The 24,721-nt window shown below is 40.9% G+C and overlaps 1 protein-coding gene across 1 annotated transcript in view; it reads right to left on the bottom strand.

The window, feature by feature from the left end:
* Positions 1-24,721, bottom strand: part of CFAP47 (cilia and flagella associated protein 47) — a 318,053-nt gene that overhangs the window by 176,731 nt on the left and 116,601 nt on the right. Inside the window, exons 39-44 of the mRNA XM_066621307.1 lie at positions 23,799-23,887; positions 23,011-23,097; positions 18,157-18,236; positions 16,004-16,149; positions 12,002-12,110; positions 9,124-9,350 (exon numbers count right to left, since the gene is read on the bottom strand). Coding sequence (XP_066477404.1) covers positions 9,124-9,350; positions 12,002-12,110; positions 16,004-16,149; positions 18,157-18,236; positions 23,011-23,097; positions 23,799-23,887 — 738 coding nt within the window. The remainder of the gene's footprint in view (positions 1-9,123; positions 9,351-12,001; positions 12,111-16,003; positions 16,150-18,156; positions 18,237-23,010; positions 23,098-23,798; positions 23,888-24,721) is intronic.

Genomic DNA, 24,721 nt, shown 5'->3' with positions numbered 1-24,721 from the left:
TCATAATTAGTAATGGATTCCTTTTCCACACTGTTTCAGACATAATTATCAGGTGCTCCTTCCACTAAGCTATAACAAAACAATGCTAAGGCTCATAATGTATACATCTTACTCTTCTGTAAAATAAAGGTAATGTCCCTCACTTTCGCAAGATAAAGATACTGCAGGTCCTGCCACCTCTTTTAACAATCGCTATTTCTTTAGGAAATCATTGGTGTACTTTTCCTATTTCTGCCAGACTGACAGTTGATGCCTGACTAATGAATTATAAGCCTGTTTGGTTACGTTTGCTCATGCAGGTCATAGGGGGAATAAACACATGTTCAGTGAGCACATTTAGATTTGCCGTGTCTTTTTGCAAGAGTTCGACACTTAGACAACCTCAAAAGGCTATATAAGCTCTCCTGTTTTTAAAAAGCAATTTTGGAATGTGGAGGTACAAAAGCAGATTAAGCAAAAATGGTTGAATGCTGCATTCTTGTGCCCTCACTTCCTCCCCACCTCTCATTTTCCCTTAAAAATTCAAGATCAATGTATACATATTGATCAATGTATACAGGGGAGTTTCGTTCCACCAGATCCGGAGCCTCTGTGTTGGGCTGTCCACCTGACACGGAAGCTCTGAATTCTACACCGACCCTTGGGTTGTTGTAGAATTGCGTAGCCCTATTGCAGGGCTATTTGCTTTACCCAGGGGAAGGGGATGAAAGTCCCCTTCTTCCGAGGAGGCGGTGGTGGCTGCCTGGGGCACGCAGGATGCAGTGGCAGCCATTTTCGGCACCGCTGCAGCACTGCGCACGGGGCAGCTCAGGATTGGGTTGTGTATCTGCAGAGACTTGAAAGACATACACTTCAACCTTGGAACATGATTCTTTATTTTCTAATGGAAGTGTACAAAAATGAAACAGGATATTAAGAAGGAGCTTTAAAAATGTATAGTTTATCACAGTGTGTGGTGGATAAGATGCTCAACATAAATACATGTGCTTTTCAACTAAAATCAAAGTTCGGCAAGCTGAACACAATACAGCCTCAGCAGAGTTACTAAGAAAAGGTGCAAGCAGCATCTGCAACACTCCTTTGTAATGTCTATAGATATTTACAGATCTATTTCTTACTACTTCTCGGGTTAGAATTCAGTCCTGAAGAGGACCCATACTAAAACTGTATTGGTTTTACCACCATTTGACCAAGTGCTTTTAAAAGTGCAGCTCTAAGCACTAAGTATCAAGTCCAAACTCAACACTTCTGTAAATCCATAGGTAATTTACAAAGTAAAGATTTCTCCTTATTTGGGGTGACAGGGACAGGTGCATTTCAACACTGATTCAAAATTTAGCTTGCAATCCTGTTTGGGAGTAAGATCCATTGAAGTCAGTAGGACTTATTTCTGAGTAGATATGCACTAGATTCCACTGTTAGCGGTCAAGCTTCAGGTTTCTAAAGTATCAAAAAGATCTTTAATATTATTAGCAAGATTTATATATGCTTAATAATAATAATAATAATAATAATAATAATAATAATAATAATAATAATAATAATGTGCTGTAATTCCTACACTAGAGATTGACTTTTATGTGCCTCATAAATATACAAAATTATATTGTGATCCATTTTTGGAATTTAAGTTTTACAATGGCTTATTATACATAGCCAAAATATTTTTTTAATCTATTAAATGTATTCTGCAACAAATATGTCTGAAAAATAGCTTCTGAATTTTTCTCCTGAATCAACTCTTGAAATATCTGATAACCTATTAATCTTGACATACAATGCATTCCATTATTCTAAATTCCATTATTTTTATGTTATTATTTCTTAAAATATATTCTAACTATTGAAACCCTGGACTTTAAGAATTTGATAGCTCAGTCTGTGGGTTACCAGTCTCCTGAGATTTCAACTTACATTAACATTTTCATTATGCTCACCATGAGTACTATAAAACATGCCTTCTGCTTGAATCAACAGTCAGTAGGTTCAAATACAGAGGAATGTCATGTATACAAAATGTAAAGAATGAGAATAACTAAATGTTAAGCATGCAGCCAGTTCTGTCATCCTTAATATCAATTCACTGCAAATTCACTATGAAACTATACTGTTTATCTATTAAATCTAATTTAGATTCTTAAAAAAGTCAATGGAAAAACAAATGCAAAATGGTTGCAAAATGTGTTTGTGCACAAGGGAAAAAAGAGCTCTCCACAGCAATGTAATCACTCAGCAAATACTTGACAGTGTCTACTCCTGGGTATTGTTATTGGTACATGACTGCAGCATATGAAGATTAAGCTACTTTCATCTGAAATGTAAAAGTACATTTTTTATTAAATTTAAAACTTCTGAAAGTTAGAAAAAAATTATTTTGGAAAGAAGAATAGTGATATGTTGTACAAGATACCTTGTAGCATAAGCTTATCCTCTTACTAATATCTACCTGTCCTTTTTTACCAGGGACAGTAACTTTTTCAATGCTATCCACACATTCCCTCCCCCCCCCCCCAACCAGCATGCACCAAATCTGTGATTTAGGAACTGAGGCTTTTGTGGCCAGAACTACCACAGAGTGAAAGGTTCCTTCTTTGGGTTACGAAACCTCATTCACTAAGGCCAAAATCCTAATCCACTTTCCAACACTGGCATAGCGGTGCCAATGGGGCATGTGCTGTGTCCTGCAGTTGGGTGGCACTCATGGAGGCCTCCTCAAAGTAAGGGAATATTTGTTTCCTTACCTAGGAGCTGCATTGCCCTTATGTCGGTGCTGGAAAGTGGGTTAGGATTGTGCCCTAAGTCTAACTATTCCTAACGCTTCAACCTATCTATGTTGTAGGGCATTGTCAAAGGACTAAAAATAACACCTAAAAATGCTGAAAACCACTAGGAGCCATGATGCTGAGGCTCTATTAGGTGCAGACAGAAAGACTAAAATAAATATTCTAGTCAAAAGTACAGCAGGACCCTAGACCTGGACAATTCAGTTGCAATCTAGCTTCTGCAAAAGCCCACTCCCATCTGAGTGCAAAGAGAGAAGAAGGGTATTTACCAGACACAGGTATTGGTTAGGGAACAACATTTTCAAACACTGATCTAAAGAGAGGACAGAGAGATTCAAAAACATCATAAGAACATGAATAGATACCTGCTGAAGTACCAGTTAAATGTGAACTGCTTTTGTTCCTGTCCCCAGAAATAGCCTACAGTGTTGGGCAATCAACTAGACGCCCTTTGAGACCAAATTTTTACAAAGTGTTTTCTAAGACACATGTAAGATGTGCACATGGGGGAAATCTATTATGTGTGCAAAAACAAAGTGCAGTGGCTCACAGGACAACTCAGTGGAATGGCACGAAATGGAGAGGCAAGATTAAAAGGTGCAACTTTTAGTTTTCCATTCTGCAGATAAGAATATAATAGTCGGAAAGGAGAATCAACTGAAAAATGCAATGCAATACACATAACAATCACTCAAACAATTAGGCCCTAAAGGTTAATAATTCCTGGATGATTTTGCCTATTATCATCTACTCCAGGTTGGTAACAGCTCTCCAAAGTCTCAAGTGAATATCCTTCCCAGTTCCGGAATTCCATTTAATCTGAAGGAGAAAAATAAAATAACTGTCTAATACTAGTTAGCTAAATGCTGAGCCAGCAAGAGCTCAGCACAAACCCTGCCGCTCCAGCACAAGGCAGGACTGGTCTGGGAGACTGGATGTCCCTCTGCTAAAGAGAAATCACATGTCTAGCTGGCCCTGTCTCCAATGTCATGGGACGGGCAATTCCAAAAGGGACAGGAATGCCTCTCTGCCAGAATATAGAAGCTTTAAAGTGTTTTCTTGTTTAAAATTTCTGTAATCAGAAGTCAAGCTAAAGTTCAAACTATGAAATATGGTTTGCTGAGGGAGGTGACAGGCATGAAATCAATGGTAAGGCCACACCTGGAGTATTGTGTCCAGTTCTGGGCACCACATCTAAAAAGGACATAGTGGAAATGGAAAAGGTGCAAAAGAGAGCGACTAAGATGATTACTGGGCTGGGGCACCTTCCTTATGAGGAAAGGCTACGTCGTTTGGGCCTCTTCAGCCTAGAAAAGAGGTAAAAAAAAGGGACATGATTGAAACATACAAAATTATGCAGGGGAAGGATAAAGTGGATAGAGAGATGCTCTTTACACTCTCACATAACACCAGAACCAGGTGTTAAACATCCATTTAAATTGAGTGTTGGGAGGATTAGGGCAGACAAAAGAAAATATTTCTTTACTCAGCTTGTGGTCGGTCTGTGGAACTCCTTGCTGCAGGATGTGGTGACGGCATCTGGCCTGGACGCCTTTAAAAGGGGATTGGACAAGTTTCTGGAGGAAAAATCCATTATGGGTTACAAACCATGTTGTGTTTGTGCACCCTCCTGATTTTAGAAATGGGCTATGTCAGAATGCCAATGCAAGGGAGGGCACCAGGATGCAGGTCTCTTGTTATCTGGTGTGCTCCCTGGGGCATTTGGTGGGCCGCTGTGAGATACGGGAAGCTGGACTAGATGGGCCTATGGCCTGATCCAGTGGGGCTGTTCTTATGTATGAAGACATCTTCAAGTTAAGGAAATGTTTGTTCCTTTGCCTTGGGGCTGCATTGGAGCTGGAGAGTTGGATTGGGCCCTAGATGAAGGATTAATGAGCTCAGGGTGACCAGATAACATAACTGAAAAAGGATAAGACACCCCAAAATGTAGGATATTCAAGAAAAATGTAGAACATGACAAAATAAAAACTAAAAACACTTATACAGGTCCAGCCTATTTATACATGGATTTTTTATACATGGATTTAACTCAACACAAATGGCCCCTGCAAATGAGAAGGAATGTGCTGATCCCTGGAGAAGGGGGAAATGCACCCCTTTAAAATCAGTTTAAAAAACTGAACAGTCCTTTAACAATAGCCTCCTTAATGAGAGAGAGAGAAGGCAGCTGGTTGACAATCCATCAATCCTTCTCTCTCCAGAGGACCCCTCCCTTCCCCCTGAGCACATGAAAGAAGGGTGATCCCTTTGCATTGGTGAAGGGAGGGGCAGAGTGAAGCGACTCTCTAAGCACTTGGAAGAGGACTGATTGATGGATTGTCTTGTTAATGACTCTTATCTTACATCACAAAGGTCAGCAAGGCTGTTTTTAAATCAGTTAAGAAACTTTGTTTTTTAAATTGATTTTGTTATAGTACGTTTTTTGCCATCCACGAGAGTGCTTGTAACGGAACCCACGCGAATAATTAGTCTCAATCTGTATATTGATTTCATGTGTTTAAACACTATATTACAATATTAAATTTTAAACTGTATTAGTAAACTGTATTAGTAATTTTTAAAACAACAATGATAAAAAACCAAAAAAAGGCACAAACCAACACCATTAAACTAAACAACCAAAATAATTCAGTGACAACCTTCCAACACCATGATACCATCAGGCCCTACAAAATTGATAACAGAGGAAGATACTCTCGTTTACAAGCCACTTTTACAAGCTCCTAACATGCGCGCACCTTCCTCTCTTCCTCACAATATAAAATGAGACACTGAGTCTGCATCATTTCAAGACAAAAACACAAAAAAAATTTGAGAGAGAAGTGGGATTATCTGCTATCCAATTTTAGGAGGCAGAATGGGGGCAGAACTTGCCCTATCAGTTCCACAGAGCCATGAATGATTTTCAGTGCTCTGCCGCTTGTTAAATGCTGCTCTCTCTCTCTCTCTCCCCCTTCTCATCCTTGCCAGAAGCATCAGATCAAACTTTCAAGGAGCCCACCAGCACCCGTTTTACTCACTCTACATACATGCACACACACTCTCTCTCCCTCCCCCGCCTCCCATCCCTGCAACAAGTGAACTTCCGAGGAGCCCCTCCCCGCAGGACCCTATCTCCACTCACTCAAAAGACACATGCACTCTCTCTCTCCCCCCCCCAACCCCTGCAACAAGCCAGCCCACTGTAGTGCAGTGCAGTCCACTGCAAACATCACAAGTGGTGGAGAGGCTGAGGTTGGTTTGGGTTTCCCATGAGACCAAAATCCCTCCTCAGGCAGCAAAGTTCAGCCTCTTGAATTAAAACATTGGCATCAAAGAAGCACAGAGCTCTGTAAGGAGTGTAAAATGAACACAGATAGAAAAAAACAGACAACCGTGATAGAGCAGGAGTATTCAAAAATAAGAAGTGGGAAAAGAGGACAGGTCCGGGGATTTCTGGACAAATGGTCACCCTGAATAAACTTAACTACTAATATATCTGTTGGCAATTATCAAACAATTCTTACAGAGATTCCAAAAGGGACATAAACTCTCTACAGTTTTCCAGGGTGTAAACAGGTAGCCAATATAACATGGTAATCTCACATGTGCAGCAGCTCTATTGTGGCCTCCATCTGCACAGTAAGTCCGGCATTATTATACATTGTACTTCCCCAGATTTTTGAGCAGTAGCAAAAGTGTGATAATGCTCAGCTTATCAAGTGGCTGGGAAACAGATGGCTAGCTTTATTGCTAGCATTAATCGTCGTTAATACTGATGCAGATGTAACACTATACTGATAGGAAGGTGAGAATTTGCAGAGGAAAGGAGAAAGCATGCAAACCCATAGTATGTTCCCAAACTCCTGTGTTCAGGAACTCAGGAATACAGCCCCCCCCCTCCACCATGTCCATGGGTACCCTATCAGTTGTTTCACTTCTCCATGGTTCTCATATCTCCCCCCACCCCCTGTTCATGATTCATCTCTTTTCATTTGCAAATGGTTTGTAAAAAGATTTTTCTTCTTTCTGCTTTGGAATAGGAACAGTGAGAACCAAGACTCGTAGCAGCCTGAGAAACACTATAGTAGGCAACAGCATGAACACTATCAAGAAGTTTTCTGCTGTCCAATTCCTGTTAGCGTTTTTCGCTGTCACCTTCTATAGTAGGGGTGTCCAAACCTTTTGGCAAGAGGGCCACATCATCTCTCTGACACTGTGTTGGGGGCCGGGAGAAAAAAATTAATTTACATTTCAAATTTGAATAAATTTACATAAATGAATATATTAGAGATAGAACATATGAATGAATGCTTGCAATAACTCAAGGCCTACAAAAAGCTTTGCACAAAGCAAGGTCAGTCTTTCCTTTCCTGCCACTGCTGCAACACAGATGTGAAACAGCAAGCAGTGAAGGGAGCCCTCGTCCCACAGCTCACGCAAGAGGTCAGCCGTCATGCTAAGAGCAGTTGTGTTGGGCCAGCGTGGGCTCCAGCAAGTCTCCAAAGGGCCAGAGGCTCATTGGAGACTGGGGGCTCCCTGCGGGCCGGATTGGGAGTTCTCAAGGGCTGCAAGTGGCCCCAGGGCTGGGGTTTGGGCACCCCTGTTCTATAGCATTCCTCTAGCACATAGGTCTCCAAAGTCCATGAGGACTCCCCATCCGGCCTGCAGGAATTCTCTAGCCTTCTGGCCCACAGAGAAGCCCAACCAAGCAAAGGCGAGGTTTGCAGAGCTCTTGCAAGACTTGCAGATCTCTACAAGAACCACATGGGGAAGCACCACCTCCAGAGATTTAGAGGCAGTGCTTGCAGTGACAGCAGCCTGCTAGGAAGGAGGAGGAGCTGGGCTGCATGTGGGGGCAGCATCTATCCTGGGACTCTATGGAACCTGAGAGGTATTGCAATCAGGCTGGAAAAGGGTGAGCAGAGAGCCATGTGTGCCTGGGCTTGTTTACCTTTTCTTCTCCCTCTGTTTGCAAACAGTTTTGGATTCCCTGCTTTGTCCATTTTCACCCCTCATTTATTTGCCTGTGTAGTTCTGGTCATGGGGGAGGGAGTGTAAGGGGAGAGCCATGTGTGCCTGGGTTTGTCTGTAGCCTCCTCTCCTCCTCCCAGTTTAAAAACAGTTTTGGATTCCCTGCTCTGTCCATTTTTGCCCCTCATTTATTTGGCTCTGTAGTTCTGGTCAACGGGGGAGGGGGGTGAGTGGAGAGCCATGTTTGCCTACGTTCATTTGCTGTTTTTTCCTCTCTGTTTGGAAACAATTTGGGATTCCCTGTTTTGTCCTTTTTTGCCCCTCAGATTTATTTGTCTTTGTATTTCTGATCGTTGGGGAAGGGTGGAGAGCCCTGTGAGGCTTGGTTCGTTTGCCTTTTTTCCCCTGTTGGGATTCCCTGTCCATTTTTGCCCCTCAGACTTATGTCTCTAATGTATGTATTTAAATTCTAAATTTATATTTTTCTAGCCCTCTACATCATGCCAGATATATTATGCGGCCCTTGTGCTGAAAAGTTTGGAGACCCCAGCTAGCAGCTACAAATCTAGGTTTTCATGGTCTCTTTCCTGGAAGAAAAATCTTTTTTTTTGCAAAGTGTTTGCAATCAAAGAGAGGTGAGTAATGAGCATGACAGGCTGAATTTGAGGAGGACTCGCTATCTGTAGTGCAGGTATCCACAGTAGCAGCAGGAATGTATCCCCCCGTGGATACAGGGGATGCCTGTATAATGTCTTCATTGGTACCAACAGCTTAAAATGGAGGTCATTTTGAATATGAAGTTTCTAAATTAGAATTCATTTGCAAACTTGACACTATTTTTCTGAGTTTGGTTCAGGCATGTGTAGCTGTTGAGTCTGCACTTGCACCCTTTTTTAAAATTTTGGGGGGACTTTTTTTAAGCCCTTGTCAATGTTTGAAGCCATACAGCAACCAGATGCGCAGGAATTATGCACAAGCACTCCAGGCTGGTGTGTATACTGGGATGCTCACTGCAGTGTAGGAGGATGCCTCTCAAAAGCAAACTTTTGGTTTTGGCAATTTTATAATAGAACAGTGGTTCTCACACATTTAGCACCGGGACCCACTTTTTAGAATGAAAATCTCTCAGGTACCACCAGAAGTGACATCAAGTAGAGAAATTTTTGACAATCTTTGGCTACAATTGGTCCCACACTTACCCAGGAGTAAGTCCCATTTACTATCATTGTTATTCTGATCATAAAGTAACAAAACAGTGTCTTTTCAGACTGTGAGGTATATAATAAATGCTTCGCTTTTCAATCAGCTTTATATTTAAGGAAAGAAGCAAAATTATAATAATCTTTTCAGGCAATAGTGTTTTTACCTCCACTCTTGATAGTCCTAAAGCAGCAACTGCAACTCGAACACTGCTGCTCTCCAGGGTCCCTGTGACCTTTCTTCGCTCATACTCCACAGCAGACATGAGCTGTTGTGCAGCAAGAGCCAGAGCCTTCTCTCTAGCTTCATTGATCAGAGGGACCTTCAGATTCTCCTGAAGCCCACTGGTAAGACAGCATTTCAGGAAAAGCACTGGCTCCCTTTCACTTTGACCTGCAATAAACATAGCCACTTGTCAGATGCCTATGTGTCTCCAAGTAATGCTTTATTCAAAATGCAAAAACACAAAATGAAGATTTATAGAAAGGTTAATGCCACATCTCATTTCTCCTGCATTGCTCTGCTGCTGTGCAAAGTAAGGCCATTCCAGTGGCCTGTAGAATGTCATGCACAGGGCAGAACTGGAACTCTTCCATCAAAAAATCCTCTTCTATGGCATAGCTGTACTATGCAGATGCTAAATTGCTTGCAGATGCACCAGTGGCTACTCCTTCCTCTGCATGAGGAGTTACAGCCCAAGCACTGTGGTAGAGAAAGCAGACAAGATGAACCCTTCCATAGTCCAAAAAGGAAAAGTCTTGCAAGCTTATTTTCTGGCAGGGCTCTTCTGCCTCTAATAGCTATGATACACACAAATGCAGCAGATGAAGCTTTTTCCTGGCATAGTGGTTAAATGAAAACTTTCACCTGTTAAAATTTCTTCAGGTAGGAGAGCTCCTAAAGACACAGGAGCCCTGCCAGAAAAATGTTGGCCACTCTTTATCTTCAATTTATTTTGCAAACCTCTACCATGCTGTGGGACACAGAACTGAACTAACTAGTTTCTAGCCTATCACATAAAAGCAGGTGACAGGTAGCCCAATCCTAACCTTACCAGCGCCTGAAGGAACAATGTCACCAAAATGATGAATGGAAGCCACCTCTCCTTGAGGAAAGGGGGATTCGCTCCCTTCCCCCACGTAAAGGCACAGGCCCCTCAATGGGGCTTTCTCAAGTCTGCACCAGCTATTTTGACAGTGCAGACTTGAGAACATTCATGTTGGGCTTTTCAGCCCAGCATGGAGAATAAAATTAGGTGGAGGAGGCCTCTGCTGGTCCTATCCCCCTCCTAGACCGGTTCCTCCCCCCACTCTGGAACATCTCCCCCATGCCCCAAAATGCTGCACCATCACTCAGTAGTCTTTCTTAGCTCCAGCGGCTGCACAGCATCCACCTCCTGGCGCAGGCCCAACGCCAGCGCTCCCTCCTTCTACAGTGCTGAAAACATGCTTCACAGCACATTTACAACACCTAGCATCAGTGCTAGAGCTCAGCACCGTTTCCAAAGGCCCACAGGATTGGGTCCTTAAACAGAAACAGAACTGCAATGCTGGTAAAACAGGTTTAGAGTTTTGCCTCACTTCTCTACATTTTAAACTATCAGGATGAGTTTAATCCTCACTTTTTCATAGTAAGACAATATAAGGACAATTTCTGTTCTTTTCTAAACCACTTCTGACTGACTTTTGCAAGCCATGAAATGGCCAAAATCAACAGGGAAGAACCTGATAGTATGACTAGTGTTTGGGAAGTGATGTAAACAGAACTACAGCACAATCTTATTCATGTCTACTCAAATGTCCCGTTGTGTCCAATGGGGCTTACTCTTAGGAAAATCTGTACAGGATTGCAGCCTAATGGTCAATGCATTTGTAAATAAGTATGATGAAAACTCATTGCCAGGACCTATTCAAATAGCTGCTGGATTTCTTCTTCAGAAGCAAGCAAAAGAACAAAAGCAGAGTATGTAAAAATGGAACGCAATTAAGAGATGAGGGTCAACTGACCTGTTAAGAGGCTTTATATGTCCTGTTGCCAACACTGTATATTTCTGACCTAACGATGCTAAAGAACTGCACTATATTTCTCTTTCAAACTACCATATCAGTGTGTGTTCTGTTTTGGAGATGCCTAGGGGCACACTGAACATCAATCCCTTGCTGATAGGGCTGTTTGGATCTCATTAAATGGACATGCAGGACTATATCTGAATCACAACTCATGAAAGAAAGGTCACTTCAGCAGTAACTGTAGCTCTTTCAAGATAATTTGCTGTATGGATCCATGCAAAGTGAATGAAGACTATACAGGCCATTATCTTTGAGAATTACAATTACTGAATAAGTAACCTTTCGTTCTCCTTTGACTATCGTCTGTATGGATTGCCAGCTTGTGGTCATTATCAGTCAGCAATAAATTCTGGTGGCAGCCGGTGTGGAAGATACCAACTGCACGAAGTCTACAAATTTGATGGGAAGCCAAATTACAGAAGTAATGCAGTATAAAACATTAGCTAAAAAGAGCTATAAACAGGTTTCGGGGCCTAGCACATTTCAAAGCATTACAGCTTGAAGATTTTTTTTTTTCCTTCAATGGCATTTCATATGGCTTTGACAAATGGTCAGGATATACCTACATATATCAAATTTGAATACTTTGAATCTGGAACATTCGTCAGGCACAGTGCTCATATAACTCAAGTCATAACCATATGCTGCATATATACAATGCTGAGACATCCAGGAAAGAGGCTAACAGAAAATGATAGATGGAAAATATTGAAAATAATCCTAGGTTATTTGTACCAGCAGAGAGCTGGCATGTGGCAAGAAAAGATGTGTGGGCGATAAGTAATTTGTAAGCCAAATAAAAAATGTTTGACTACCATTTGCGGAGCCAGAAAAGGAAACAATTATGTTATATGTGTCGTGGCATTTTACAGATTTCAATTGCATAATGTCTCACTTTTTTCTATATTTATTGCATCTGAAGTTTAATATACTGCAAAAACAATTTTATCTCTCCCCCCCCCCCATTCACTCTACCTTCTAACAGACTGCTAATGCACAGAACATTTGGGCTATCCATTGGAAGTAAGCCTGAAGGCAATGGTAAGCCACATGTTCCTTCCACCAGGTACACAAATTCCCCAATCTGAAACACAAGAACATATGCATTTCCATGCTGAAAGCAATTCAGGCAGAACAAATTAGAAGCCTCTCAGACGATAAACAAACAGAAACCCATTATAGGAACACTGAAGTTTGACTTACAAGACTATTTTATGCATTTGAAGCCCTTTATTTTAAAGCCTTTTAAATAAACCAAAATGGAGAAACTACATATGGTATAATAGGATAACTTCAGTAATTCATTTTTGGGGGAAGAAAAAACCAATTATGAACAAACTTATTCATCATTCTTCTGCTTTTAACTCAGTTGTCCTTTCTGCATTTCAACAGTGGCATGGAAGTCACTTTTTCTATCAGTTCACAGTATAGCACTGGCTCCCAAAGCAGGGGGATTGCAACAACACGATGCCCAGGATCACGCTGCTGCCAGGAACAGGAGGGGTTTGTTTTTTACTTACCTCCAACCAGCACTGGGTTCCTGAAAGGTCTGAGGGTCTGCAGAACCCTCTGCAGGGTTCTCCAAGCCTCTGTAATTGTGAAAAAGGGGGGAAAGGGCATTTCCGGTTTAACAGGCACTTCTGGCTTTTGTTGTGAAACTGGAAATGCCTGTTTTTTTCTTTTTTCACATTTGACTCCCCTCCCCCACAAAGACTCCTTAAAGGGACAGGGATAAGTGCTTCCCTGGCTGATGGGTCATGACCCACTAGAGTAGTGCTCTGCAGCACTACTGACATTTAAAGTCACACATTGTCACGGACCAAATGGTCAAGGCCTATCATACTGTCCCTGAGATGCAAGCATCCTGAGCCAGGATCAGGAGTACCAAATGTGCAAATGGCATGCCTGGCCATATGGTAGCTAGCAAGCCTTTAAACACCACAGCAGCAGAGTGGGATGAACCCATAGAAAAATTACTCCTTTGCCACTGCTACAACCTTTAGAAAACACATTAGAATACGTACAGACCATGGTACAGAAACAACCACTAAGACATTATGCCTTAAAAGGACTTTTTTAGACTACAGACTGGTGAGGCTTCAGTCTGACAATTTGTCACTGTCTAGCCAGTTCCACATCAGCTTAAAACCAACTGAAGGGAGTGGTAAGACTGTGCACAGCCTTGATATAGACTTCTCTTCCTCAAAACAAAGCATGCTGACTGAAATATCCATGCTCTTCTTTCCTATAATCTGTGACAGTGGGTCTCTTCTAACATAAATGTTGATGCTTACAAGTATGAAGTTGTCAGGGAAGGTACAGCACTGAGAGAAGACAGATTTGATGAGGGGAGTAGTGCCTAGTGATTCATGCACACACCCCTTCCTGTTCTCCACTTTCCCTTTTTCACTCCAGCAGTTGAATGAGGGAAAACTGGTAGTTCTGCCGCTACCATCCCAGGCTACAGAGACCAAAAGCAGAGTACATGAGCCTTCAAACATAGTGAAAAAGTGATGATATTTGCAGACTCATTTGGAGTAGGAAAAAAAGCAAACAAAACAAATTCCCTAAATACATTAGCTAGAAATATAATCCCTATTGCTTGCTTCTTACATGTCACAGAAATCTAGGACCCTGCACTTACTGGAGAGTAAGTGGGTGTGCCTCCTGTAAGCCAACACTAGATATAATGGCAGATCTGGCAGAAACATATAAGAGCATTCTTGTGCTTGAATGTAAGCAAACTAGGTTTGATGATGTCATAAAGTTACCAGATTGGAGGAGTGGAACCCACCTGGCTTCTCCATCTCCTCCCTTTACCTAGATAGACACTTGTCTGTGCCCAGCCTGAAGCTATGAAATTGTAACATGTTAAGTCTAAAGATACAGTAACGAAATAAGCCATCTGTTGCCCCCCACTTTTAGGGACATAATCAACTTTTTTTTCCTCTCAAAAGCTAGTCTCCTATGTACTCTTGGAGAAGGTTTCCTAACATAATGCCACCCTATAAACTCACAGATCAGAACCACTGAAGCCGCATTCTATTCAAAAAGTGTTATGCTACCACAACACACCTTCTGTGTTCACACATGCATTTTGCCCTCTCCTACTCCTTAGGAGCCCAGTTCTGGCATCCTGATAATCTTTTGGGTGTGGGGCCACATATTGTGGGATCTGTGGTACCCCTGTTCACATTTTCCTTGGTGTGTAGCTCCTCACACTGCCCCATGCAGAACCACCAGAATCAAGCTGCCACTGCTTGGTGATCACTTGATTATTATTGCTGGCTACAGTTATGATGGCTACGTGCTACCTCCCAAGTTCAGAGGCAAAATGCTCCATCATAGGATGATGAACTAGATGGACCTGCGGCTTCATCCAGCAGAACTCATGTTCTTAAACACAACAACTCATGAATCGCAACAATATATAAGTAATTCCCCCTAATTATTCTGCTGCCTAGATTATTTTATTTTATTTTCCTTTAGGGTGTAGGTAAGTTTATTTGCATTAAACAGCTCTAAAGCTTAATGTAAATAAGCCAAACCTACACCACCTCTTTCACTGTACCTGCTCTCCATTTTTATGGCACATCTACTATCTGAATTATGTTAACTGATCTGTGCAGGGCTGGTAAATAAATGGTTTCCCTTTGCATTAGTCTTTTCTTCTGTTCTAATTCCGTGACTGAAAATGAAATGAAAATACAGGATAGCTGGTTATCTTTTATCAATATCAACCCCTCCCCCATTAATGCACAATGATTCATTGCTACTGAATGTTCAAATGGAGATGGAGATTTTAAAAATAGCAATAAAAAAACTAAAAAACCTACAGATACAAATAGCTTTCCATTAGATTATAATAAATTATTTGTGCATTTTCCAACACAATTTTTAGTACAGGTCTAACTTCTAATAACTGTTTAAAAATTATTTATTATTAAATCAAAATCTGAAGTCATGGAATGAGGCAAGCATGTTTAACATGTGGTCACTTTGCCCTTTGTCACTGTTTATATAAATTTAAGGTATATTAAAATATTAGCTTGCCTCAATTTGTTGAGGCATGAAATTGATCTAGGGCAGCATCAGAAGGTAGCACACCACTTTTTGCTTGCTTGACTTTTTGTGTGTTTACTTTGTTCTTAACATGCTTTGCTAATGTTCGCATCAGCCTCAGAACTTCAAGGACATGCATGCCGGTTTATAGCAAACAATAATCAGTGTATACCTATGGTCCATTCTGAGAGAGAGAGAGAGAGAGAGAGAGAACATCACCTGCACTGGCAGCCCTTTGAGGAGCTCTAACTGTTGTAAAGCTGAAGCAATATTTCTTTCTTTATTAGGACAGTCTGGTCCCAATCATTAACTTTGAAATGCAGGCACCATGTAACAGGCCCAGATAATTTATGGTTCTATCCATAGGCAATCCTTACACTTGGAAATGAAGGTCAAATTACGCAAGAGACAACAGTGCCATTCTCTCCTCCACACAATGTTTATTTTTCCAATAGACATAAGGCTGAAAAAGTCTGAACACTTCCACTGAGATGCTTACAAAACCATAACTCTCTGATGACCATATACCTCAAACTTAACTACTTAATCATAGCATAGCATAAACCTTTAAAATAAATTAGGACAGTATAATTTTCTTTTGGGGGGGCAGAATAGTTTAAAAGGAAGTATGAGTGAGCGAGCATGAATGCAAATACAGATAGATGCCTGCCTGTTTTGAAACATGTGCTTCCCTTCAAGGGTGGTATCAGGCATCCCAAGCGTCAACACCCACCCAATATATCTTGGTGTTGGCACTACTTTCCTCCCTCCATCAGGAACTTTTCACATTGACCTATGAGTGTACAGAACAATAATGACTGAGAAAGAGGGATGTTGGGAGGGCTTCACAAGAATGCTTTGAAATAAGAAATAGTGTCCTAATTTTTCACGTCACTCAAAAAAGAATCCATTTACCTGCTCATTGACCAAAATTATGGCACAGTAACGTTTTCCCATATTAAAAGGAAGGTAGTGAAGTTCAAGAGTTGCAGAACTTTCTCTTTCCAGAAAAACTGCATCCATTGGGCTGAAGAACTCTTGAAAGCACTTGGACTGATCAGCTGCCAGAACACAATTTACAAATTTATGTACAATATCAAAGCTAGCAAGCATATCTGTTTTGATAATGCAACATTGCAAGCTATAACTATAGCATTACAAATGTAAGAAAGCAAATTTATTACAGTAGGTCCACATCTTACATGAGGGTTACTGTCCAAGGTGGATGCGTAAAGCTTAATTCATATAAAGTCAAGACTATTTTAAATCCAAAACATACACACTTCCCTACAAGAACTAAAAGTACATTATGAAAGATATGCAAAAAAACCTAACATGTTTGATAGAGCAGCAGCTTCATTACCCATTTCAGGCTAGCTCCAGGGCAGAAACAGAGCAAGTGGAATGGAGGGTGAAATCACCTGAGCTATTTAAGCTATTGCTGTTCTCCAGTTTTTCTTTTCTTTCTACATTCATTGTGACTGCAAAATATTTTTTTAATATCCGCTTACAGTTTAATGTGTGTAAGGACTTTCATTTTAGCAAGAAACCATGTAGAGCTCTGAGGTTTCGCTTACAGTTAGAATAGTGACATCACCAGCTGCTGTGCTGAGGCACTGTGTTTGAAACTTTTTCAAATGACTTTAGCTGAGAAGAAGCATCAGACTCAGCAAGATGCAAACTGAGACATTTGCCTAGAGACGTGTTAATGTCTAGCCACGTGCTCTCCCGAGATCTACCTGAGAAATAATATGTGACACATTATATTAAGGTTATAATCCTATGCAAATTTTCCCAGAAGTAAGTCCTACTAAACTCAGTGGCCTTGTGTCTGAGTAAACATCCTTAGACCAGCACTCCAATACATCTTTTATATTTATTTGGGATACTTTTTAACCCATTTTTCAATACATTTGCATGAAACTATCACAGTTAATTGCAAGAGTCTGGAATGAAGTGAGCTAAATCTATAAATTAACTACAGTGCGCCTGCTGTATCCACAGATTCAGGACCCACAGATTTCATTACCCACAGGTCCCGAAACCTGTGGGTTGAACCACATGGACCCTCTGGAGGTGACGGGAGCTCTGCTCCCCTCACCTCTGGAGAGTGTTCTGAGGGCCTGGGTGGCCACATGCTGCCTCCTTGGCCCTCAGAACATCCTCTGGAGACAAGGGGAGCACAGCACCCCTCACCTCTGGAGGATTACAGGGCCCCTGAAACCCACAGATTTCATTATCTGCGGGTTTCCTTATCTGTGGAGGTTCCTAGAACAGAAGCCCCGCAGATAATGCATGAAGCTCTGCATAGAAAGTTTTTAAAGTAGAAATAATCAACTGGAGAAGAAATCACCCTAATGAAGAAATTTAAAGAACTTTTTGTTGTTTTGAATCATCTTAATGGGGTATCATGTCAGGTTCCTGCACTTTTACCTCTAAAATTGGTCACTTCTCTAAAATTATGCTCCTCTGTGTGTTGTGCGATAAGTAGCCTAGATGAACAGTTTCTTCATATGGTTAATCTTGATCTTAAGGTGTAAAACTGCACACAGAAGACAGTTTCACAGGTCTTCTTCAACGTCCAAGGAGGACATTGGTCCTTCTTGAATAGGAGGACCAATGCAACAGAGGACACCATACACAGTACACAAAATATGACACAATACACCAAAATACACAAAATATGAACAATTCTTTTTAAATGACCAAACATGTTCTTAAGAGAAGAGAACAATTCCAAAGAGTAGTGGGAAATGTTTTTTGGTCAAACGACATGATCCGAAAGACTTTTTGTGTTTCTGTCTGTGTAGAGACCAGGTTTCTGGTTTTGTTTTTAATAGCAGCTGTAGACCCAGGTTGGAGCTATGGACGGGGGTGGTGGTGTGCTAAGCCTCACAACCCTGTAAAGCAACTCTCCTGCTAGGTGTGCCTGAAGCTCTCTGGAACTAGAGAAGCACACTAACCACCATAATATCTATTACAACTGAATACATTTAATAATTAAAAACCAAAATTCACAAAGGTTTTGTGAGACTAGAAAGAAGCATACGATTGACAAAAGTGCTTACTGGTATTAGAGTTGTCCTTTTGTTTGTTAAATCCTTCCACACCTATTATGTTGCACGTATTCTCCATAGTGGTTTCAGAGCTAACAAGCAAACAGAACTGATATAGTCAAATGATCAACAATTTCATTTCCATTTTAATAATACACTTCAATATTTTATTTCAATGAAGTGGTACTTAAGTGCCATCTTGAGACATTGCATTGATTTACACAGATTCCACATTACACATGAGAAAATGTTGGAAAATTCGAGGTTTTACCAGATAAAGACTATTAAATGCCAGCTACTTGTTCAGTGGTAGAGCACATGCTGTGTGTGCAGAATGTCCCAGGTTCAATCTTCAGCATTTCTGGATGAGGCAGAGAAATTTCCTGTCTGAAACCCTGGACACCGACACTCATTGTGGACAATCCTGAGCTAGACCGACCAATGATCTGACTCAGTATAAAACATCTTCCTACCCTTCTGTTTTCTTCAATGTTTGGATATAACTTCCTATACAGTATAAGATAGAGGTGGTGTCTTGATATCAGTGGGGGATTCATTCCTGGAAAAACACACACACCCCCCCCCCCGTGAATACTGAAATCAGCAGATAATCAAATCCACGGATTGCAGCACTCGATCCTCTGATCGTGACTGAAGCTGTGCTCCAGTTGCATTCAGAGGCCCTTCTGAGGACCAGGGAGGCCATGAACAACTTCCCCAACCCTCAGGAGGCCTTCTGAGGCTTCTGGAAGGCCTCCTGTTGGTCAGGGAGACCCACACAGCCTCCCTGACCCTCAGAAGGCCCTGCAAATGTGGAGCTCAGCCCCAGTCATGTTCTGAGGATAACAGATGGGCAGATCCGCAGGTTTGGGACCTGTAGTAAGGTAAAATCGTTTATCAGAATCCACAGGTGGGGATAAAGAGGCCCCACCTGTATAAGATCTTTCTGCAAGGAATACCATCACACATTTGCAACAAATGTGAAGTAATTGATCTTGATGTGTGATCCTTAATTCTTCTATTAAACTGCCTTAATCCTAGACATTTGCTTGAATGTCTAAATTAGGCCACTAAAACTAAGACTTTCTATTTCAAACTAAGACTTTCTATTTCTATTTCAGACAGAAGCTGACTCTGTCCTCATTTGCAATTCCTAAATCTATTTGCAGTCTCATAGGAATCCCCTAAACCAACAAGCCTAAGCTTCATTCACCCTAAGCTCTTTCAATTACGTTTCCATATAGTTAACTTGCTTATTTTAATTTGTAATTGTATATTCAAATTGTTCCCATGACATTATGGCTTTGTCATGGTTAGGCATGTACCACTGAACTATCCTAAACACAGTTTGTTGAAAATAGATTTTGCTGATTTTAATGCATTTAGTCACAAGTAAATTACTCTTACACTAAGCCGTAGTACAACTTTTCCCTTATGACAGTTGTTTCTGTTATGTTTATTTTAGCATCCAATGCAACTTATTTGTTTAATGGCTGATTTGCTTCATTATGTTCACTTAATCTATCGGGCAGCCCAATCTTGGCCTGCCCTGGACTGTGCTGTACCCAGCACAGGGATGGGGCTGGCTGCAGCACAACCTGGGGCAAGGGGAATTGACTTCCGTAACCACAGGTACCGTGGCAGCGGCCTAAATGGGGCTACTCAGATCTGCACCACCTAAAGAGGTGGCCCAGATCCAAGCAGGCTGGCACTAGGCTAGGTTAGAATCTGTCTAACTTTACTGTCCTCCCAGGCCCGGTATGCCCATGGGCCCACCCACTGTCCACCCTCACCCCGCCCCAGAATGTCCCCTGACTGCCTTCCCCCAGCCCTCCCTAGACCCCTGCATCAGCCAGAAGGAAGGTACAAATGTACCTGAGGCTGAATTTGACCTGCCTCCTCCTGAGGCGGTGCAAAAGTGCCTTACCTCCGGGCTAGCATAAGGGACTTGCGCCAGCTCAACTGGGCCTTTGGATTGCACCTAAATAACATATTGTAATTGTTGAATTGCAAGTCCTGTGCCTTAAGACTTGCAAGTCCTTGCCTTAAGACCTTAAGAGCGCAATCCTAACATGTGCTGGAAACAGGCAGGCCAGCAGGCCTGTGCTGTGTCCAGCACAAGTTTGAGGCTGACTATAGGCTAGCCTGGGGCAAGGGGAAACATTTCCCTTTACCCTGTGTCGCACTGCTGCAGCCCCAATGGGTCTACTCAGATCTGCTACTCAGACAGCGGATATACGCTGCCTCTGGGAGGCTCAGAAAAGCCTCCAGAGATGAGGGAAGTAGAGCTCCCCTCAGTTTTGGAGGCTTAGGAAATAAAGAAATAAATATGGCAGAGTAAATAAGCAACATGTATCTGCCCGATCTGATCAAAGCCTGAACAGACCACTGTTTTCTGTCTAATTCTTGATGAAGATTCATCACTGTTTAATTAATTAATTTGCATTGTTAAGTAATGGACGATAAATGTCCATTATGAACTTGTATTGAGCAAATCAAAATACTACTTATCACATGATGATCATATGATTCTGTACAGTTGCGCTTGCACATGCATGCTCTACATCTTAACAAGTTTTATTATGCAGAGCAGTAGTAAATAAGAGATTAAAAATAAAAAAATTGATTGTCGTAAAAGAGATTAGTAAAAAAGACAATTAGAAAGTCTGTTGCTCAAAATGACATGAACAATCTGCAGAACATACACATCTCACCAATTTCTTGCTTATTACTCTATAACTTTCTGGAACAAAATTACATTTTCCATAATTAGACCCTGCAATCAGATAATGAAATTAGTTAATGTTATGCTCAAACTAAGCTCCCGGAACTAAAGCCTGCATAACAATATCGATTCAAACGGACGTGAAAGCTTTTATTTTAGATATTTGCAAACCACACCATGGAGACTACAGTAGGGTTCCCAGGGACTCTGTGCTGACTAATTCCTACTCACCCCCTTCCCAGGACCTCATAATCACATCCACGTATATTCTGTCTTTCATTGGCCTAGAATTTCTTGACTTACATTTGTTTCAAGCAAAGATTTCAGAGTCTTATGACTGCACAATGGGACCTCAATATGTGATGGATCACAAGAAAAAGCACATGTTGCTTATTTACTCTGTCATGTTTATTTCTTTATTTCCTAAGTGGCTATAGTGTCAAATATTTGCATGTATATAAAGTGGGAAGGCTCAGCGGTTGAGAGAACAGCTTGCACAGGCAGAGCGGTCTAAGCATCATACCTTATTCTTTACATCAATATTTGCTCTCTACAATTTTATACCGCATTTTTGTGCTCACAAAGTGTTCTGATCATTGTTAATGGGAGGTAAGCAGGGACAATTATGTTTATGGAAAGGACAGTTATAGCCCACACAGGAAAGAGTTATTGATATTTAAGCACACTCAGTGAATTACTCTGAGCCATTTCAGCTCTGGTCTAGAGCTTAGTTTTATCATAATATAAACTTGATTTTGTATTATGTAAGTCACTCCTAATGATAAACTTTGATGATCACATAATTATTACATATGATATTCAGTCATTATTGGCTTAAAATAAAACGGTTAGGCATACTAGGTTGAAGAAGTATGCTTTCCTTAAATGAAAACAAGTTACAGAAACCTACACACTACTACACCATAAATCCTCTCATGTCCAAGACAATGAAGATTGCCTTGTAAAACATTTGGCCTAAAATACTTTTATTCTGCATTAATAAAATTAGCTGTTAAAAACATAATTAAAATTTTAAAATAAAAAACATGTTTTAACAAAGAAGTTGATGTAAATAAACTGACCACCTAATCCTATCTCTCACCACCATTGGCACTGATGCAGCCGTACTGTTGCACTGCATCCGTTAGTGGGGGGGGGGGAGGAATCAGACAGCCAGCAGAAGGTAAGTAAAAAATACTTTAAAATATTTTTTAAAAATAATTTTTACTTACCCCCTGACAGGCTACCCAATTACCCTGTATGTCCTTGGAGAAAAGAGGAATGGGGTGGCTTGAGAATGAAAGGATAAGACCTGATGCCAGAGAGATCCATCCCCTCCCTTTCCCTCTCATTTATCCCTGAAACCCCTTTGTCCTTCCCCTCCCCACCCACATGCCTCTAAGTGCCCCCATGTACTAGTACTGACTGACAGCCCAAACCTGAGCTGCGCATTGTGCCAGAACTGCCGCTGTACCGAAACAGCTGCCATGGCATTCTATACACAACAGGGCAGCTGCTGGTAGCTCTTCAGGGGAAGGGGACTTCCCAACACAGACTCTGGATGTGGTGCAGTCGCGTGGAGCTCCACTGGTCGTGCCTCTCTCCCGCCCCACTCCCTCCCCTGTCACACCTCTTACCCTCTCCCAGCCCTCCCCCCACCACAGATCGCTTCCTTCCCATCTCCCCCTGTGCCCCCACCTACCTCTCCACCACCTGGCAGTTCAAGTAACTGCAGAGCGCCAGTGTTCCACCAGCGCTAGGGCCCCACAACATGCTTTACAGCTTGTTTGCGACAGTGCGTATCAGTGTGCACTGTTTAGGATTGGTCCCTGAGATCTATGGTGCTGCTGACGTGCATTCCACAACACTGCCCACTTGCAGCAACAGCCCGGAAGTGTGTGACAGTGGCCCAACTTTCACACAGCTGTCAAGGAACTTGTTCTGCTGAAACAGAACAACTGGGGACACAAATTCACATTCACCAATCACTAATATGATACAAAGTAAAGCTTTTGTTCCAAAGTTCATGAAACTTTATGGAAGCAAAAAACTTATTTGGAAATTTCTTGAAAAATCCAAATTGATGATGCATTCTGGCGTAATGTTTTCCATTGAAATCGTTCCCATAGAAGAAAACTTACCTTTTCATTTTACCTTGTTTTATCTGACTGACTTGATTTAACTGCTCAGGTTCAGTGATACAACTTGTTGATTCAACTAAAATGACACTAAATATATTGACATAATCAAAAAGTTTGTTTTTTTGCTATAAAAAGTTTTAGTTATAAAAACGAAGCAACTTACAAAAACAGAAACACATCATTATGTAGATTTTTAGAACTATCCACCTCAAAGCCTCAATGTGAATCAGAATACTTTAAAAATCAAATTAAATATTCTATCTGTAATTTCTGTTTATTGCCCAAATAACTACCTGGAAAACCCTTCTATTTCTGGGGCATATATTTGTGGAAAATTGGCAAACAGTGACTTAGCCAGCATTATAGATCAGTATGAAAACTTAAATCTGAGAGTTCCTTATCCTATTATTCATATTCCAATGAATATGAATAATTCATTGGTACAGCCTTCAATTCCACCAAGACAAAGAAAAGAAAAGCCTGCAACCATAAAACATGGGATAAAACATAGGTCATAGTGTGGTAGGGGTCAAAGGCAATGTTTTGTCAAATTATTACATATGGGCAGTACAAAATCCTTCAACACAACTGCAAACATTAATGTATGTATATAAAATCATAATATATGCAAGAAAATGTTAGGAAAACAATTCATTTTTTCACAATCAGGGCATTTTCCCATACGTGAAAAAAGTAATTTACTGGATTTTAAACAATAATTTATTATTTTAGGATTAAATATATTATACAACTAGCTATAACCAAACAATTTTTATATAATTGTGTACCTGAATGGCCCATCCATTTTGAAAGGACTATTAACTTGTAGATTAACTGTTTTCAATTCATAACAAGGAGATCTGCATTTTAATGTACCCTGTAAATAAATGACAAGTGATATTAATCTGAAAGAATTCATGACTTATAGTTAATAAGCTGTTTGGGTCTGTCCATCTCGCCCCCCCCCCCAAGTCTCTGTTCCTTTTTAGTGCATAGTATATTGCAAGGAAAAAAATCCTACTCAGACAAAAAAATGGCTTAATGGCTTCATTGAAGAACTGTTTGACATTTGTGTATACAGCTTAAATAAGGACATTTGTTCTAGAGTGCATAATGAAAAGACCCTCTAAAAAGAATTATAAAAAGTGCTTCCAATAAAATGTTCATAACTATGTCCAAAAATAGAAAATGAGTAGTGCTCATGAGTATAAGTAGACAAGAGAAACATGTGAATCAATGACAAATCACAGCAGACTTAGCACAAGAGTTTTCTCTCCTAGCCGTTATACATGAACCATGTCAATCTCCATCATTGTTATAGAGATCTGGTTCACACTGTAAAATCATGTTAGGCAGCAGTTGCAAAATATGGGCTTGTGAGCCACTCTCATTTCTTATTCCTCACATCAATATGCAGCTGTGTGGCTTCAGACAACAGGGAAGTTTAAGCAATGTTAGACCTGACTGAGGTACACTGATGAAGAAGTGCACTTGTGAAGAATTGATAGGTCACGTTCTCAGATACAAGCTAAGGCCTGGTTCATATATGTGGGGGTAAAAGTGTTATGTGGCATGCCAGGCTGAAGAGTGTGCAAGAGGACTACGCAATGAAAAAATCCTGTCCTCAAGTGGAAGACAGATGTGCTACTTTTCTTTAAGCAGTTATGTTTTTTAAATAAAAATATTCCACAAAGTAAATGGTTTCCAACAC

The sequence above is a fragment of the Tiliqua scincoides genome, chromosome 3 (genome assembly GCF_035046505.1).
Source record: "Tiliqua scincoides isolate rTilSci1 chromosome 3, rTilSci1.hap2, whole genome shotgun sequence".
NCBI classification, from domain to species: Eukaryota; Metazoa; Chordata; class Lepidosauria; order Squamata; family Scincidae; genus Tiliqua; species Tiliqua scincoides.
Note: the sequence above shows the minus strand (reverse complement) of the source record. Positions and strands in the feature narration are given on the sequence as shown.